General features: G+C 47.7%; 1 protein-coding gene across 2 annotated transcripts in view; it reads right to left on the bottom strand.

Moving 5' to 3' along the window:
- The window catches only part of PTPN23 (protein tyrosine phosphatase non-receptor type 23), a 1,404,706-nt gene that overhangs the window by 449,512 nt on the left and 938,062 nt on the right, over window positions 1-17,132 (bottom strand). For both annotated transcript variants that reach the window (XM_069645828.1, XM_069645827.1), the window contains exon 17: window positions 9,840-9,994. In XM_069645828.1, coding sequence (XP_069501929.1) covers window positions 9,840-9,994 — 155 coding nt within the window. The remainder of the gene's footprint in view (window positions 1-9,839; window positions 9,995-17,132) is intronic.

The following is a 17,132-nucleotide window of genomic DNA, read 5'->3' as shown; positions in this document are numbered from 1 at the left end:
CCTTCTCATTTCCCATTGATGGGCGGTCGCTAGAGCCACCATCATTAGCAAACTGGACTACTGCAATGTACTCCTCATGGACTACTGTAATGTGTTCCTTGCCGCCACCTCTTCCCCATCTCTCATCTCCGTCTGTCCGCTATCCAGGAGTGGTGTGCCGCCAATGATCTCTGCCTTAATGTCGGTAAGACTGAGATTCTCCTCATCGGCACACCTGCTCCTTCCTTTCCTGATGCTCTCTGGCCCGTCTCTCTTGGCCCTCTTCCTTCTTCCACCTGTGAGGCTAAGAATACTCACGGTCATCTTCAAATCCACTCTGTCCTTCTCTCCTCACATCAATGATGTCTCTTAGAAGTCACATTACCAGCTGCACCTCCTCAGAGGTGGTCTTCCTTTCCTCTCCTTCCCCCAACAGCTCACTGTCTCCAGAGCTCTGGTTCTCTCTAGGCTGGACTACTGCAACAGCCTCTTTCTAAGTCTGCCTGCTTCTACTCTCTGCCCTCTGCAACTCATCCATAACAGGACTTTGAGACTTGTCCTTGGCCTCAAGCCCAGGGATCACATCTCTCCAGGACTGAAATCTCTGCACTGGCTCCCAGTGGATACGAGGATTAAGTTCAAAACCCTCTGGTGCTTGGGGCCTCACTACCTCTAACTCTCTCTCCCTAAATATCTTCAGCAGAGAGGTCCACTGGATACCCATCAATGCCTGCACCGATTTCAATAGAGCTACAAAGAGGCCCCCCTTTACCGAAGTAACATCATTGTCCAGAAACATGTGCATTCTTTACGATCATTCGCCAGCCTCTCTCTGCTCACCCCGCGATACAAAAGCATTAGAGAAGGAGGCACAAGTTTGTGTCACAGCACACTCTCTGTGGAACTCTTTACCTCCACACATTGGAAAGGAGCGTTAAGCACATATGAACAATGTCTTCCTCTGTACTGTTTTGAAATGTTTCCTACTTCTGTACAAACACTGATGCCTTCGGGTTTGGGTGTTACACAAATGTGATAAAGAATGAAATAATTGTAAACCATAGCCAAAGGCTTCCAAGAATGAATTTAACATTTTTAGAAACAGCTGCCCAATTCATACATTTCAACAGAAAATACTGACAGAACCACTTAGATTAGTTACAACGTTAACCACAGATTCACCATAGTACAAATGCATTACATGATTTTAAGAACTGTTTTAAACATATCCAGTAAAGACTTAAAATATAAAACTTGGTCCAGAGCTCACTGCACCCCCGTGGACCCAGGATAACATGTCCAAATGCAATAAAAAATCCCAGACTCCATTTTAGAAGAGTTACAGAATAGGCTCACATTTCAACTGGGATGAATGGGAAAGTTTAAAGGACCATCCGCTTTAGTGGGGTAAGTATGATCTATACTAAAGGTGCCTATTCTCGATGAGCAACGCCAGAAATACCAGAGGCGACCCCAAGGCAGTTTTCCAGCGGTCAGAAGATGGAAATAAAGCCCCAGAGGAAGAAGCAGTAAAACAGAAGTACCCCCAATGGAACTCTATGGGAATTGTGGTAAAGACTTGCCCCAAGGAATCACTACCCCAGACCAGAGGGACACCTGCGGTTGAGTATCTCAAATAATCAACCACCCAAGGACCCAAAGATTGGTAGTCACGCAGTTAGTGCCAGTGAAAACTGCTCCAGCGGCATGAAACAACCCTGTGAGTAACGGCTATTTCTGGAGGTGTGGTTTTCAGGATTCGGTTGCCAGAGATTTGCAGCTTATGTCAACGACTATACCAGCAATCCAGATAAGAAACATACCAGGACCTCTAACCTGAAGCCTGTATCTGTGATTTTGGCAACAAGGACCACAGTAAGATGAAGGAACCAGGGAAAATGGCTTGCAGTAGCTCGACAAAGGAAGGCAGCAGCAATCACTCCCAGGATGGGGAAAACAGCTGGAAGCACCTTCAGAAATCCCAAATTGACAAGCTGGTGGAATATGCCCAAGCCACTGCACTTGACAAGTTTTACCAAGCAAGGGCTTAAATAATGGCAAACATGGCGGCTGGTTGACCTGCCACTTCTAAGTTACAGGAACAAGAAAGCAAGAGAAGCAGGGCCCGGACATAGCCTAAATACCCTTGCACAAATGGGCTTGCCAAAGTACAGCAAGCCAATCACTAAAAGGGACTAGGGAAAAGGGTCAGATGACCAACCATATTGGTTGGTCAGTAGACTGCCACTTAGCATTTGTCATCCCCAAAAGAGATGAGAGGGATAGTCCAGGGACATATACTGGTATAAACTAGTTGTAATCAATATGGAGACTGCCATTGTGGGCCCACAAAGAGCCTGCAAGGTCAGAACGGCCCTTATAAGCCTACCTCTGGTCACCCCGAAAAAAAGCCCTGAAAAACAAAAAGAGGGCGAGAGCAAGATAAAAAAAAAAGAATTGGTACCCCAATGGCTACCTAAAAAGGTACATCGGGCTACCAACACTTTACAAATGGCTTGCACCCCTTGTGAAGCCAAAACTAAAGTATGGCTGCCACCAACCTTCTCCTTGTAACCTATTTAGAGCGATAAAAATCACCATGGAGCAAAAATGGGCAGCCTCAGAGGCAATCCTGGTAATGGGCACCTAGGGGCGACCCAAACCATATACCTTTAGTAAGGTGTGTGGTAGGTCAGACACAGGAGACAGAAGGACGTTTTTAAATCAGATAGATATTTGATTGAAATAAAAAAGGCAGCCTCTAAACCCTACTTCTAAGATGGGTTCCCTACTCTATAAAAATAAATTAAATACAATAAAATAAGCGGGTGCTTGTTGTTAAGATGGATTTCTAGAATCCGACCTGGTGGACAGATTTTAGGAGGCCACCCTAGTTATAGTGAACACGGTAAAACTGAGAGGTTAGCCATTAGTTGATGGCTGGAAGGTTTTAAATAAATCACAACCATGGGCGCAGTTCTGGGAAAACCTCAAGACCATAGTTTTTCAGTCTGCAAAGCCATTACAGAAGTAGGAAAGACCATATGCAAAACAGGCTTGGTCCCAACCCAAAAGGGGCAATCCAGCCCAAAATGCTAGGTCACATCCCTTTTGCACATGACCACAAGCAACCCCAGACATGTTCAGCCTTGTTGGACGTCACCAGTAAGGACTAGCTTGGGTCTCTAGGCCCAGCATGCTCAGGACCCTTGTCTCGGCATACCCCTGTACCCACTCAGGGTGACTAAAGCAAAACCAAAAGTTGATGTCTGGAAGGTTTTGAATAAATCATAACCACAGGCATAGCTCTGGGCAACTCTCCTGACCATCTTTTTTCAGCCTGCCAAGCCATGACACAGAAGGGGAAAGACCAAATGCAAATCAGGCTTGGTTGCCCCCCCCACCCCCAAAAGGGGCAATCCAGCCTGAACTGCTAGGTCACATATCTTCTGCATGAAGCATCCCCAGACATGTTTAGACCTTGTTGAGCGTTAGAAGTGAGCAGAAGCTTGGGTCTCTAGGAGCGAGTGAGTAGGGTCAGGGATCCACAATGAGTCCACACAGTGAGGCACGCAATAATTCAATTTAGACAGTTAACTACAAAAATAAAATATTTTTTATATTTTAGGCCCAAAAAACACACTAGAAAATTAAACAAGCATGTGATAATGTTGCACAACACTCAGTTATAAACATATGTACAGTCACCATAGGTTCTTATGAATGCATTCAATTACTTAATTAACAAAAGAAGGTTAATGCAGAAAGATGGAACTAAGTCACAAGAAATAGGCCTTAACTTCAGAAGTCCAATCCCTACGATGAATGGGGCCTTGTTCCCAAAAGTCACAAAGCTTCTCCCCAGAAAGTGCCTGAAGTAGGTAAGGTTCTTGTGTTAGTGAATGTTCGAGAAGATAAGCAACAAAGTAACTGGTAGGTAAAAACGTGTTAATCTTTCAGGTACCACAGTTTTCGACGCGAAGATCAAAAAGCAGTGGAATGGAATACAATACCTCAGGCTTATTCTCAAGTTTATTCTAAGGAGAACAAGGGGAGGCAAATGCCATGTGTTCACTTACCCCTCTGGCTCAGAGTTGCCGGTGCAAGGATTCTTCCAGTCGGGACCAGGAGCAGAGTGCAACCCTTGGCGATGAAGAAATGCAGAAAGCACTGATGCAGACCTCTTCGGAACACTTCACCAGACGGGGAAGGAAAGTTCCAGTGACGGTCACTGCACACAGGAAACTGCAGGCATCCTTCCAGTCACAGTTGATCAAGACCTTCCAGAGCAGGATCCTTGAAGCTGGGAGGCGGAAATTGTGGAGGAAGGTGACTTACACCACAAGCTAGCGACTACTCAAGTTCCGGCAGGGAAACCAGAACAGAGACTGTTCTAGCGAGGTAGCACACTGGAGAGCTGGTCAGTCCACCGGGTGGCCAAGGGACACTTTTAAAGGCACTGGAATGCTGGATCCTCGAGAACACAGATACTAGTTGGTCCCACCAATCCAGGGGTTGAAGTACCGCTCAGGCCCTTCGCAGATCAGGTAGTCCAGCAGGGCTTCACTGAGCCAAACGTAAGAAGGGATGGTGGGCCTATTTGGGAGTCAACCACAGATTTTCAGTCAGTTGCTCTTCTAACCAAGATACATGGCTCTAAGGCTGATCTGCAGAAATGGATGCAGGTGTTACTCTTATCCATAGTTCTGCCTGGCAGCAAGTCCAATCCTACCAATGGTAAGGATCTCTACCATTCAAACAGCCAGCAGTAGTAGTCCAATCGGGGATCACTGTGGGTTGCACTCATGTCACACCCTCAGACTTTCAGGCACCACGGATGTGGAGTGGGACCATACAGTCCCGCCCCCTCTTCCTGGGCCACACACAAAGGCATCACTATCCCGCAAAAGCTGGGGCTTTTCCCAGCAAGTAGATGACCTTACATGGGATTTCCTCACCTTGCAAGGCAGAAAGAAGGTCAAATAACAATATGAGCAAACAACAAGCAAAAATCTCATGACATGGCCATTTTAGGGTACTAGCAACGTTTAGTAGCCATACGCAGTAAACGCAAATGTGCACACTAGAAAAAGACTGCTTGTCTTTAGGCACATATAGCATAAAATCTCAAGGTTAATGGGAGATGCAAAATTATGACCGCTGTAAGATGCTGTGTGCATTGTTAAAAGGTTACCCAAAAGGTAAAAAGACAAAAGGGAAACAGTTTCCCAATACGGATAGTCTGCAGGACCGATCAGGATCCCCATAACAAAAAGAGAAAAAGGCCAAACGAGTGAGGCTGAAGACTTCACCTCCTTCTAGTCAGGACAGATTCAAAAACAAAAGCAAAAAGTTTGTGGGTCCATAAAACTATGGAGGGACTGCTTCTAAAAGGGAAATCGTTCCAACACTTGTCAGGACGTCTTACAAAGAAACTATGTACTCTTTTCTCTTTTCTGACCCCTTTTCTGACCCCTCCCACGCCAAATAGTTCTCCAAGCAGTTCTCCAAGCATTTTCCAGCTCTCGTACTGAAAAATAAAATGTCTGTTTTTCTCTTGGCCAAAACAGCCTTGTCAGGCAGTCTGAACAGTTCCCACTTTATCACGTCTTCAGGGATGCATTCTCCTTGTTAGGCTTAACAGTTTCCCTCACCTGGGCAGGTCCATATTCACAAAAACAACACTCTACCCCCTCCTCCTGGTATATTTATACTTTCAGCCTCGTTTGGGCAACAGGCCTGCTAAACCCTACTTTTCTTGTTTCTTCTCTCACCCCCCCTTGTGGGGCATTCGGATACTCAGCACATTGTGGGCTACGAGCCGGCTCAGCTCTGCTTTGGTTGTCATTTTTCTCTGGAATGGAAGGGAAGATTACATTGGCTCCAGTCTTCACTTAAAGGTGGCAATAAATACAGATCAGAAACCAAGCAATCCACTTTACAAATGCCCTGTACCTGATTGCCCTTTTCAACTCATGTAACCAACAAACACTTGGGACTTCGAAGAAAAGGGAGGTGGAATGGCATCCTTACTTGGGGATTCCTTGTCCCCAGGTTTTGGGGGTCACTCCCAGTGGGATGCCGCTTGCCCAGTCCCCTAGGGAGGGTATTGCGTAGCAGACTCGCCTCCCTAGTCCCAAAGGGGGTGACTCCCCCTTGGGGAGAAAGGACAAATTCCCTGCATTTGTCAAGGCATAAAGGGACGCAATGACAGTGGGACCTAAGAAATGGTCTTAGAAAATTGAAAAAAGGAATTCTCTCTTAACAATAGGCTGAATGGAACTGTGCTAAAATGGGCCCAAAAGGGACCTTTGTAGAGGAAGGTGGGCCAGAGGGGATCGCGGCGGGGCAAGGCGGGCCACAAGCAACTGCGGCGGGGCAAGGCGGGCCACAAGCTACCACACCGTGTGGCAAGGCGGGCCACAAGCTACCGCACGCACGGCAAGGCGGGCCCAAAGCAACCGCACGCACGGCAAGGCGGGCCCAAAGCAACCGCACGCACGGCAAGGCGGGCCCAAAGCAACCGCACGCACGGCGGGCCCAAAGCAACCGCACGCACGGCAAGGCGGGCCCAAAGCAACCGCACGCACGGCAAGGCGGGCCCAAAGCAACCGCACGCGCGGCAAGGCGGGCCCAAAGCAACCACCGTGCGGCAAGGCGGGCCCAAAGCAACCACCGTGCGGCAAGGCGGGCCCAAAGCAACCACCGTGCGGCAAGGCGGGCCCAAAGCAACCACCGTGCGGCAAGGCGGGCCAAAAGCAACCACCGTGCGGCAAGGCGGGCCAAAAGCAACCACCGTGCGGCAAGGCGGGCCAAAAGCAACCACCGCTGGGGAAGGCAGGCCAAAAGCAACCACCGCTGGGGAAGGCAGGCCAAAAGCAACCACCGCTGGGGAAGGCAGGCCAAAAGCAACCACCGCTGGGGAAGGCAGGCCAAAAGCAACCACCGCTGGGGAAGGCAGGCCAAAAGCAACCACCGCTGGGGAAGGCAGGCCAAAAGCAACCACCGCTGGGGAAGGCAGGCCAAAAGCAACCACCGCTGGGGAAGGCAGGCCAAAAGCAACCACCGCTGGGGAAGGCAGGCCAAAAGCAACCACCGCTGGGGAAGGCAGGCCAAAAGCAACCACCGCTGGGGAAGGCAGGCCAAAAGCAACCACCGCTGGGGAAGGCAGGCCAAAAGCAACCACCGCTGGGGAAGGCGGGCCAAAAGCAACCACTGCTGGGGAAGGTGGGCCAAAAGCAACCACTGCTGGGGAAGGTGGGCCAAAAGCAACCACTTCAGAAGAAAATGAGACAAAGACAACCAGCCCAGGGATAGGAGGGATAAGATGGATCAAAATTAACTGCCTTTGAAGGACATGGATTAAAGGGACCGGCCAAAAAGGAGACAGGTCAAAGGAAAACTGACGCAAAAGGAGATGTGCCAATCGGAAGCCGACCCTGCAGGATATGGGCACAAGGGAACCGGCTCTTGTGAAGAATGACCCAATGGAACCTAACCGGGAGGACAGTGGCCCAAACAAAACGACATGGTAGGAAACTAACACAAAGGAATCCAGTCCACAAAGAAACTGGAGAAAAGATACCCGTTTTAGAGGAGATTGGCCAACCGGGTGAAGATTGCAACCTACCAGCATGGATAGCTCAAATGGGCACCATCTAAAAAGAAAATGGGTAAAAAAAAAGACTTGCTTAGAAAACGATGGGTGAGCCCCCCTGAATCCAGCCTATGGAAAAATGGGCCAAACGGGATCAGTTTGAAAAAGTATTTTATGAAACACTATGGCATTTCAATGTAAAGTTTGTGTTATGGGAGTATCTACAGAGCTATACATATTCATCGAAATAATGAACAGAATATCATTAGTGGGATTTACAGTGCAAGATGAACATCATGGATGGGAACTTAATTCTCAGTATATCCTTCAACCCATAAGAAACCCAAATTCATGGTGACTCATGTTGCCCCCAGCTTTCCCTCCTTCACAACTTCCTAGGAAGGCATGCTCTTGCAGCAGGCCAAAATTCTGCTCCAAAGATGCTGTATAAAGCTCAAACGAATTATGAATGTGGAACTCCAGCACACAACATCCACTACGTGCAGAAAACTTTGCTTCCTTATACAACCAAGGTGCCAAACTGCTATTTCCCAAATTGGAGTTCCACATTCCCAATTCCTATTCTTTCAGGAGAGCTGCAGAAGAGGTGACGTTTGGGCTGGCAAGGTTGTGGAACACACCATACTTATTTTACACACCAGTTTGATGATTAAACGCTTCCAGGAGGACAGCAGAAGAGTTTGAGCAAGAGCCTGCATTGCATTGTTAAGTTGTGATTAGGGTTCGCTTAGAAAATGACTACCTGCAAAGCACCAAAACACCACAATTATTTGAAGTCCGAATATCCAGGGAAGTTACTCCAGGCAAAAGACGACGATTTAGAGTCAGTGCTGCGTTTTGGTCACAGTGCTGGTTCCTGAAGCAAGGAGCGAGTGAGAGCGAGTGCATGCGTGTGTCTGTGCAACCAGAAAGCTAAAATAACTGCTATTCGATGAAGTTACTTGGTGATGTTGGCCGTCCCCCTCACGGAGATGCACAAACAGCTGGGTTAGATGGATTATGTAGCAGCAAGGAAGCACAATGGAGACCTTTAAATGCAGGCTGCCAAGTACGCTGAAACAGACAACGGCCTCAGGACAGGATGCAGGAAGGCCCTATATAATGAGAAGCAGTGGACCCAGGCTGAATGACACAATGGAGATAATGTATTTGATGGGCAACACACAGCATCACTCAAGATTCTCACGATGCAGCAAGGGCTCCCACTCGGGGATAAGAGGATTCTTGGTGCTATGATCATCAGGGGAGCACCAGAGGGATCTAGTGGAAAGTGAACTGACCACTCTGCAAGTAATTCTGCCCTTTGAACTGACAAGCAGTTTCTTCTTGTTGTAGATAAAATATCGCCTTCTGTAAAACAGGATGGTGGCAGCACAACTTTCAGCGCTGTTGTGGTTTCTCAACTACCTCAGGATCTGTTCCAGTAGACTACAGAAGAAACAGTTCTAGATTCCCACATACACACACCCACACTTGCATGACAGAGGGTTACCCCAGCCCTCCAACCACCCATGATGCACCTTTCAAGGTTTTAGTGCCCATCAAATTAGAGGGAGGGGGGGGGGGGCTAGCCAGCATCCATCCAGACACAGATACAGGGGGTGAGGATTAAGGTATCCATACAGGGGATGAGGATTAAGGTATCCTGGAGACCCTAAACTGGATTTGATCAGTTCAGAAGCTATTCTTAGGGTGCATTTCTGAGTCTGAGACGGTTGAGACCATATATGGCCTCTCTGTCCAGGAAAGTCTAAGGCAACCAACAAAATCAGTGGTCCATTTTGTACTGCTTTAAATACTAGATAGTCATTTTGACGACCAAAAAAGGATGAGCGGCTACCTTGCAGAAACTTGCTGCAGTGTAGTTCCACTATGTACAAAGAACAATGTCAGTGGCCTTCACTGAACACACTGATTGGATAAGAGGGCTCGCCCCTAATGTTAAGAAAATGGGGTAAAAGGTTACTTGTTTCATGTAAGCCAAAGGGCTACTTGGAAAGCACAAACAGTTGCAGTGATGCGCGTGGCTTAAAAATAACCTCACATACACACAAATAAAATCCAGGCATTAGAGAAGACAGCAAAAATACTTGCCACTCACCAAGTAAATCAAAAACAGGGGAAATAGGGACTCTTCCCCCAACACTCACGATGGGATCATGACATCCAAAAGAACCGGACACTAAGGCATTAATTGACTTTTGAATGTGAAATAACCCCAGTAAAATCACAGGAAGTATACCTTCATTTCTGAACGGTCCGTAGTCACCAGGGACGTTGTGATATCATCCTTCTGGATGGTGTCCCTAAGCTGCTGCTCCAGGGACCCCCGTTGAGCCTTCATTTCCTGCACTTTGCACAAAATGCGCTTTAGTGTCTGCAGCACAGCTTTGTCATCTGTACAAAATTCAAAAATGTAAAAAAGAAAAATGAAAGTAATTAAATGGAACATTTGAGATTAAGTAAATCAAAGAAAAACGTTTAGGACAAAATCATCTCCCATTATTATGTTCAATCTGCTCTGTAAAGCGGTGACGATTGTACAAATAGCTTAAAAAGTAAAGGTTGACACCATAGTGTATAGTGTATATTCCATTGCACCACAGGCAGTTTCTCTCCTCCATTGATTCATGGGATGAGAGAGACTTAGCCACAGATAGGCAACAGGATTTCCTCGATCACCTAGTGGTAAACATAGCTGGATAGTCAAGTGCAACTCAGTGGTTACTATGTAATATAATGCACATATAGCATTCAATAAACAAATGTCCACACAAAGATATTATAAAAATAGCACTTCATCCTATAGGCATCAACTTTCTACATTTTTGTTATTTCAAAAGAAAAGAGAGTAAATGGTGTTTCCCCTGCCAGGCAGTGGGACCCTTTTTACTTCTCTCATCTAGACAGAAGGTGCGTCTATCACTTCTAGTGATAGAGCTAAACCTTGGTTTTGATTTATTCTTGAGTTCGGCTGTATGCCTTTTTTGTCTTTCGTTGTACTGAATGCATTAGGCATGCATTTCTGTGTCTCACACCCACTCATCTGTTAGAAGTTTTATCGATTCTTTATAACCCAACTTTAATTCAGTAAGCAATGCAAACTTTAAATGCAGCTTCATGTTTCAACCTGCATGCCTAGCGTTAGGAACGATGTTCTTTCTGCTGCTTTCCTTCAATAGACAACTATGGAACCCCCAAAGTTTTGCAGTTTATAATCCGGCCACATTTCTGGAGTGAAGTAAAGCCGTTTTTATTTTACTTTGCTTGCTCATCTATTTTGGGGGCACTGGTTAGTCATATGGCTACCAGAGCAGGGGGACCCCTATCCCCATTGCAAACACCTTGTTGATTTTAACCTGTACCCATTACCTTACAGGGTGGTGCAGCAGGGCCACTTTGTATCCCCTTTTCCTTGTTTTAAATAGCATTCTTGTTACTTGCATGAAGTGTTCAAGACAGTGTTCTGGCAAGTGTTCTGGCAGCTGATATTTTTCTACTATGGGGTTTTATTTTTCTCAGGTGCACAAGCATTTTACTGCATAATGCCAATTAGAGTACAATATACTCTTAAATGGCTATCCCATGTGTTTTTTTACCCTGTCCTTTAGCCATCTTGCCCTTTGGCCTTCTTCCTGCCCCCTTAGTGCCAGATATGCCATATAAGGAAAGCCCCTTCCCAGCCAAAGCAGTGTTAGGGAGATTTATCATTTTTGCGCTTCATAACCTCTCCAAGTGAGACCACGAGCACTTTTTGCTGGATCTCTGGACCTTTTCCTGAAATCCTGAATGAGTGGAGCCTTTTTCCACTCATTCATTCTTATGGGCTCTGTCTTTTGGAACTCTATTCTTTGTATTTTACCTGTCCTATGGAGGCTATTTTTCTCCATAACTCTTAAAGGCATCTGTATTTTCCTATTGCAGCACACAGTTCCTTATGGGTAGTGTTGCTGGGGACCATTAAAGGTCCTCCTTTGAGATTATTTTCTTTATCCCAGAGTAACTACAGTTCTTATTAGTAGCTCTCCAAAACTGTATAGTCAGAGATTGCAACACACCACCTTATGTGGAGTGCCAAAGGAATACCTAGTATCCCCCTTCTCTCTCTCCTCCTGTGACATTTTAGTGACAGTGTCTCACCTAGTTATGGCTGGTGGCAGTGGACGTGTCCTACCTACTATTGTGTGACTTTTCTACCGCAGGTTATGTCATAGCCTCGGTAGTGAGTGCACACTTGGGCCTCCCTTTTTTGTGCCATTACTAGCGTGGTGTACTTTGTCATCCCTTCGTCTACCATTCTGGGAGGGGAGGCCTGTGGGTGTGTTTCGCCTTTGGCTGGAACCCTTGGGTATCCCAGACTAGGCTCCAGAGTGTCTGGACAGGCAGGAAGTCAGGGAGGAATGTTCCACCCCACTGTCCTTTGTCTGCCAGAGTGCCTGAATGGGACCAGCTGCCACTGGTGGTCTGGCTGTCCTGAATAGACAGCCAAACGCCCCTTTCTGTGAACTGCTGAGGAAGATTGCAAAAGAGTGAGTGCTGGTACTGTACACAAGGTGAGGATCCTGGAGTGAAAAGCAAGCCGACCACTGGACGCTGAAGTAACCAAAGAAGACTATGACCGGAGACGCCTGCAGACCCTTTGCAATACCGTGAAGCGACCACTGCTGTCCTGACCCCATTTTCTGTGCAACAGAGGAACTCTGAAGAGGACTTCTTCTCTTTGACTGGAGGGAACAATCAGTCCCAAGACTAACTTTGATTTGAGCCATCTGCCGAGGTCCTGTGAGTTTCCAGAGCTGAGGAACCCTGAATCCGTCCAAGCCTTTGCTGAGCCCTCGAGGATAATCCAGAGACCCATTCGAACTCGTCCAGACCCCATCAGAGTGTGGAACCGCAGGAACCGAAGAAGATTGACCAGGCGAATCGCATCCTTTGTTGGTGCTGCAGAAAAGGCACCAAAACTGCAGAGTGACAAAGAAGTTGATGAAAGCCATGCCAGAGGACCTCCATCAAGACTACCGATGAGAGATCCTGCCCATTGCCCTGCACTTCGTCATCAGACCAAGGAATACGGAGGTCAGGTCCAGAGCTGCAACATTGCAGAGCATTCACCACAAACATTTTCTTCAAACCTAAGGTACTGTGGGGAAAAAGGTATTGCTTACCTTATTCCAGAAAGTCGCTCCAGAGTGTTGGAGTGCATGTAGAGGTGCCCAGGGCAACCTCCAAGCCGTTGCTTGTGTCCCTTTAGTGAGTCCTCTAACAGGGTCTCCAATGTTGGTTAAGTCTTCTTGTATCTTCTTTCGTACAGAGTAGCAAGTATCCACAGGAACGTTTGACTATTGCTGCCTTTCAAGCATTTATGCATCTCCGAACTGACTTTTAGCTTGTGTTGCGTTTTGGGCCTTAAAAGACTTGCTGTGCAGGGAAACTGCCTCTAGAACCCGAAGCTCTGCTAGGATAACACTAACCAACTGTTCTCCTTCCCAGAAATCACTCTTAGATGTGTATCCTGACTAAACGCAATTACTGTATTACTTTGTGGGTGTGCATCATTACCGATAGTTCGGTAGACCGGTCAAACTCCTGTAACAATTGTTTTCATTCAACAACTACCAACTAAGAAGTGGCCTCTTGAAAGTATTGTTAAGTATACCTGTGTGTGTTGGTTTATTGTGCTAAGTAGTTAACAGTGACTTGTGTATTTTAATATAAATGTATAAGTGTTTCTTTGATGTGCATTATTAACTAGGTTCAGTGTACTGCGAGGAACTCATGGTGGCAACAGTAAAAACAGACAAGTGATCACAGTTTAAGGGTGTTTATTATAAAATGTTTGTAGGGTGGACAAATGCCTACACTAAACCTAAATCTAAGATGGGACCAAACGTTGACCATCAAATGAAAATAAGGCAGACCTAGTGGCGTTGGGTCAAAATAAAAGTGCCTATACTAAGAAACCTATTGCCAAACCGCACAGCTAATACAAAAAGGGGTGCGGGATAGTTTGCAAGAAAAGAAAGAAGCGCTCTCAAATTATATGTCAGGATGCAGCAGCTTGGGTGTTCATTCACCACGTTTTGAGCATGGGGATGGGAGCTTGGAGCACAGTACAGTCTCGGGCTTCTTCAGCAGGAGAGGACAGTTCCGTTCCAGCTTTCAGGGCTGTCGATGGCCAAGTCTTTTTTCACTTGAAAGTCTCTTGCCTTCGAGGACCTGACGTATTCATATACCAAAACAAATAAAAAGTATTTTTTCCATGGGCTTTGGGTGACTTTCACCCCGGGATTCCCCTCTTCTGGGTGCAAATCCCTAGAAAGTTCCTTAATTATATCAAGACCCCGGATAGCTAGGTTCTCTCACTTTCGAGGCCCTCTCAAGTTCCAAATAAAGTTCTTTAACAAATGAAAGTTTGTTTCCAATGCTTACTGGGTGATGGATTCACCCCTGCATCCCCCTCTACTGGGCACTGATCCTTCTCAATTATTTACCACAGTTTCACGTAGGGTGATAGCTTCGCCACTTGGTCCCCCCCCTCTTCTGGGCGCTGACCCTTCATGTCCGGCTGCAGAGCGCGTTCAGAGTTCCGGGAAGGTCGCAGTTCCAGGATGTCCAGGAAAAAAGGTAGCAGTCGCTAGGGAAGAGGATTTCCGGAGCAGAATTAGAGGGAAGGGGTGAAAGGTAGGAAGAAGGAACCAGGAAACTAGGAATAGTGGATTCGCCGAACAGCACACACACGTCAAGTCACTACCTAATGATAGCATTGAGACGCGCGGGCCGCTGGGGTATGGCCAATTTATAGAACGTGCCGTGTGCGACGTGAAGGCTGGTGCGAGGCAAGTCACTTGGCACGGCCATGTTGGGAGTAACAAGGAATACAAGCCCTGTCGCGATAAGGACGAGGAAGTCCAGAAGGGGCAAGTTCTATGGGTCATGACAGAGACAGCTAAGCAGGCGCAGCAGTTCAAGCGAAGGAGGAAGGCGGCAGGAATCGAGAGGGTGGCGAGGAGAGAAGCGACCTTGCCCTTTTTGTCCCAGACCCACTGAACTTTCAAGGAAGAAAGCCTAAGACCACGAACAATAGCAAAAGTGTCTTGCAGCAGATGTCAACGGTACACGGGGCAAGCCTATGCTGATGAGCAGGAACGAGGGAAGCTCTCGTGCCTCTGGTACCGACCTGGACTCAAGAAAAGCCAAGCGGTTAATCACAGCCAGTGAGTCGAGGGGAGAATTGATGAGAACCAGGGTGTGTTGAGTGAGAGAATCGCAACATGGCAAGTTTTGAGCTATGTTCATTGAACTGTGAAAGAACGGTAAACGGTGTTAAGGGGAAGACCAGCTGCAGAGGGAAACCAGCACCATGTGGGTGCTAACTCAAGAGACTCTGGTCGATCCCCATCTGAGAGAAACTACAAGTACCAGAAGGCCATAGGAGAGCTGCCAAAGGAGGTCAAAGTGGTCATACCAGGAGGTCTAGTAAAATCCCTGTACAATCGAAAGACTGTGAAAGTAAGGGAAGTGAATCCCGCATTGAGAGAAAGCAAGGGGCATGAATCCTGCAACACTTGAAAGTAAAGTGAATGTTAAGTCAAGAGGGGTCAGAGCCTGACCGAGTGAGATCCAGGGGTGAAGCCATCATCCAAAGTCCTAACCCGAAATGACCAACCTCACCAAAAGACCTAAAACACACACCACGAAAAGTTCTAACTACCAAAAGTTCGAACTTGTCATGGTATGTGTTTAGGTCTATTGGTGGGGTCGGTCTGAATTTTGTTTAATTTTTTTTTTGTTAAAGGCTGCGAGGGACTGCAGTGGTGTCCCCCTCAACACCCCGCTCACTAGATTGTACAGTATAGTATAGTATAGTGAGCAGGGGTTGCGGGGGACACCCCCCGCAGCTCTCCAGACAGAAAAAAAGGCTGGGGGCTGCGGGGTTGTCCCCCACAACACCCCACTCAATAGACTGTACATTATAGTGAGCGGGGATTGCGGGGGATTGTTACGCTCACCTCGTCTCCGCGGGGACGTCGCGCGCTGGTGGGTGGAGTGTCTTCTTTCCTGGGTTGAGGCGCTGCCTGTCCTATGTTCTCTGGACTGGTCTTGGGTCAGCTCCTACGACAGAGGAAAGGGTGGTGAGTGAGACAGACTGTGCCTGCCACCTATGACCCACACGTGTTCCCACTCTGGGGTGCTCTCACCTTGTGTATTTGGTTGGTGGGCTCTCCTTCCTGCTTAGTCTCAGCAGGGGCGCTACGTCCTGTAGGATCCAGTTACTTCACTGACCCTTGAGTCGGGTGGCAACCCAGTACTGCTGTGGTCGCCACTCGTGTTGCTTCTGTTGCTCTGCTCGTTATAGTCAGTGTAATCCGTTGTATTGTAAGTTGTCCGTGTCCAGTTATCGGTGTTGTCCTTTGCTGCGTGCCGCAGTCCGTGCTCCTTTCACTGTTGCGGCTTGTGTCGCTGTTGTGGCACTAAGCCCACCTTGGTGTGCGTTGGTTTGGTGCAACGCATGTGAGCGGCTGTCCCAGTGGGTAAGGGTGGCCTGCCTTGTGTCTCTAGGGGCCAGCGCGAGCTCAGGTGCGGTTTGCGTGATCTGACCTGTTCTTTCTTTCTTATTTCCAGGTACCTGTGAGCTGGCGTGATTAATGAATCCGATCGATAGCGATGGAAGAGGTGAGTAATGCGCAGCAGTAACAGAGCATGATGAATGAGCTCAGTGATTAGCCTTGTTCTCCTTTTGCTTGTGCAGATGCCGGCGACCGATGAAAGCTGGAGTCCTCGACGAACAACCGGAACGCTGTTGGAGGCATAGGTAAGTCAGAGCAGGTAAGTATGCAAGGCCCGATGGTCTCTGGCTTTTCTTTGCAGGTCTGTGGAAGGTTGCTGGCCGAAGTTCCTCAGAGATTGTTACGCTGCTAACTACAGAATAACGCGAAGCATGCCTTAGGGCTTGGGTGGGGGCTTATATAGCCAACTACGCCCTACCAGTCCCATGGTGCAATGAATTCCAGAAGTTCTCTGCCATGCCCATGATTGCAGGCAAATGCAAAAGCTAATGGCTCAGAGCCACGCCCTAACAGCAATTAGCACAGATATCAATCACTGTTACGCTCACCTGGTCTCTGCTTAGGCGTTGGGGCACGGTTGCAGCCCTCTCGGGGGTGAGGTCGCTCGGGTCCGACTTCGCCCTCTGCGCTTATGTGGTGACCGGTGGTAATAGGTGATGTTGATCGGGACTGCTCTTGCGTGGAGAATAGGGGGCGTGAGTATGCCAGCTTGTGCACCGGATTCCCTTCCAGACCCCTTCTCCCAAACCGTGGTGCCCGTGGGATGCGCTGTCCCAGGAAAGCTCACCTGTTGATTCGTTTTGGCGAGCACTCCGCCCTGCTGCTTCTGGCAGGGGCGCTTGTATGATCTGGACTGAGTTCCTTCACTGGTCCCTTGCACGTGGTAGTCCAGTCCTGCTGGGACTAAGCCACTATACTTCAGGTAAGTGTTCCTTTTTGCCTTTGTCTTTCCACGTCTGTTTTTGTTG

This window comes from Ambystoma mexicanum, chromosome 2p, assembly GCF_040938575.1.
Source record: "Ambystoma mexicanum isolate Mex_15411 chromosome 2p, UKY_AmexF1_1, whole genome shotgun sequence".
NCBI lineage: Eukaryota > Metazoa > Chordata > Amphibia > Caudata > Ambystomatidae > Ambystoma > Ambystoma mexicanum.
The sequence above is the reverse complement of the archived record's forward strand: the minus strand, read 5'-3'. Positions and strand labels throughout refer to the sequence as shown.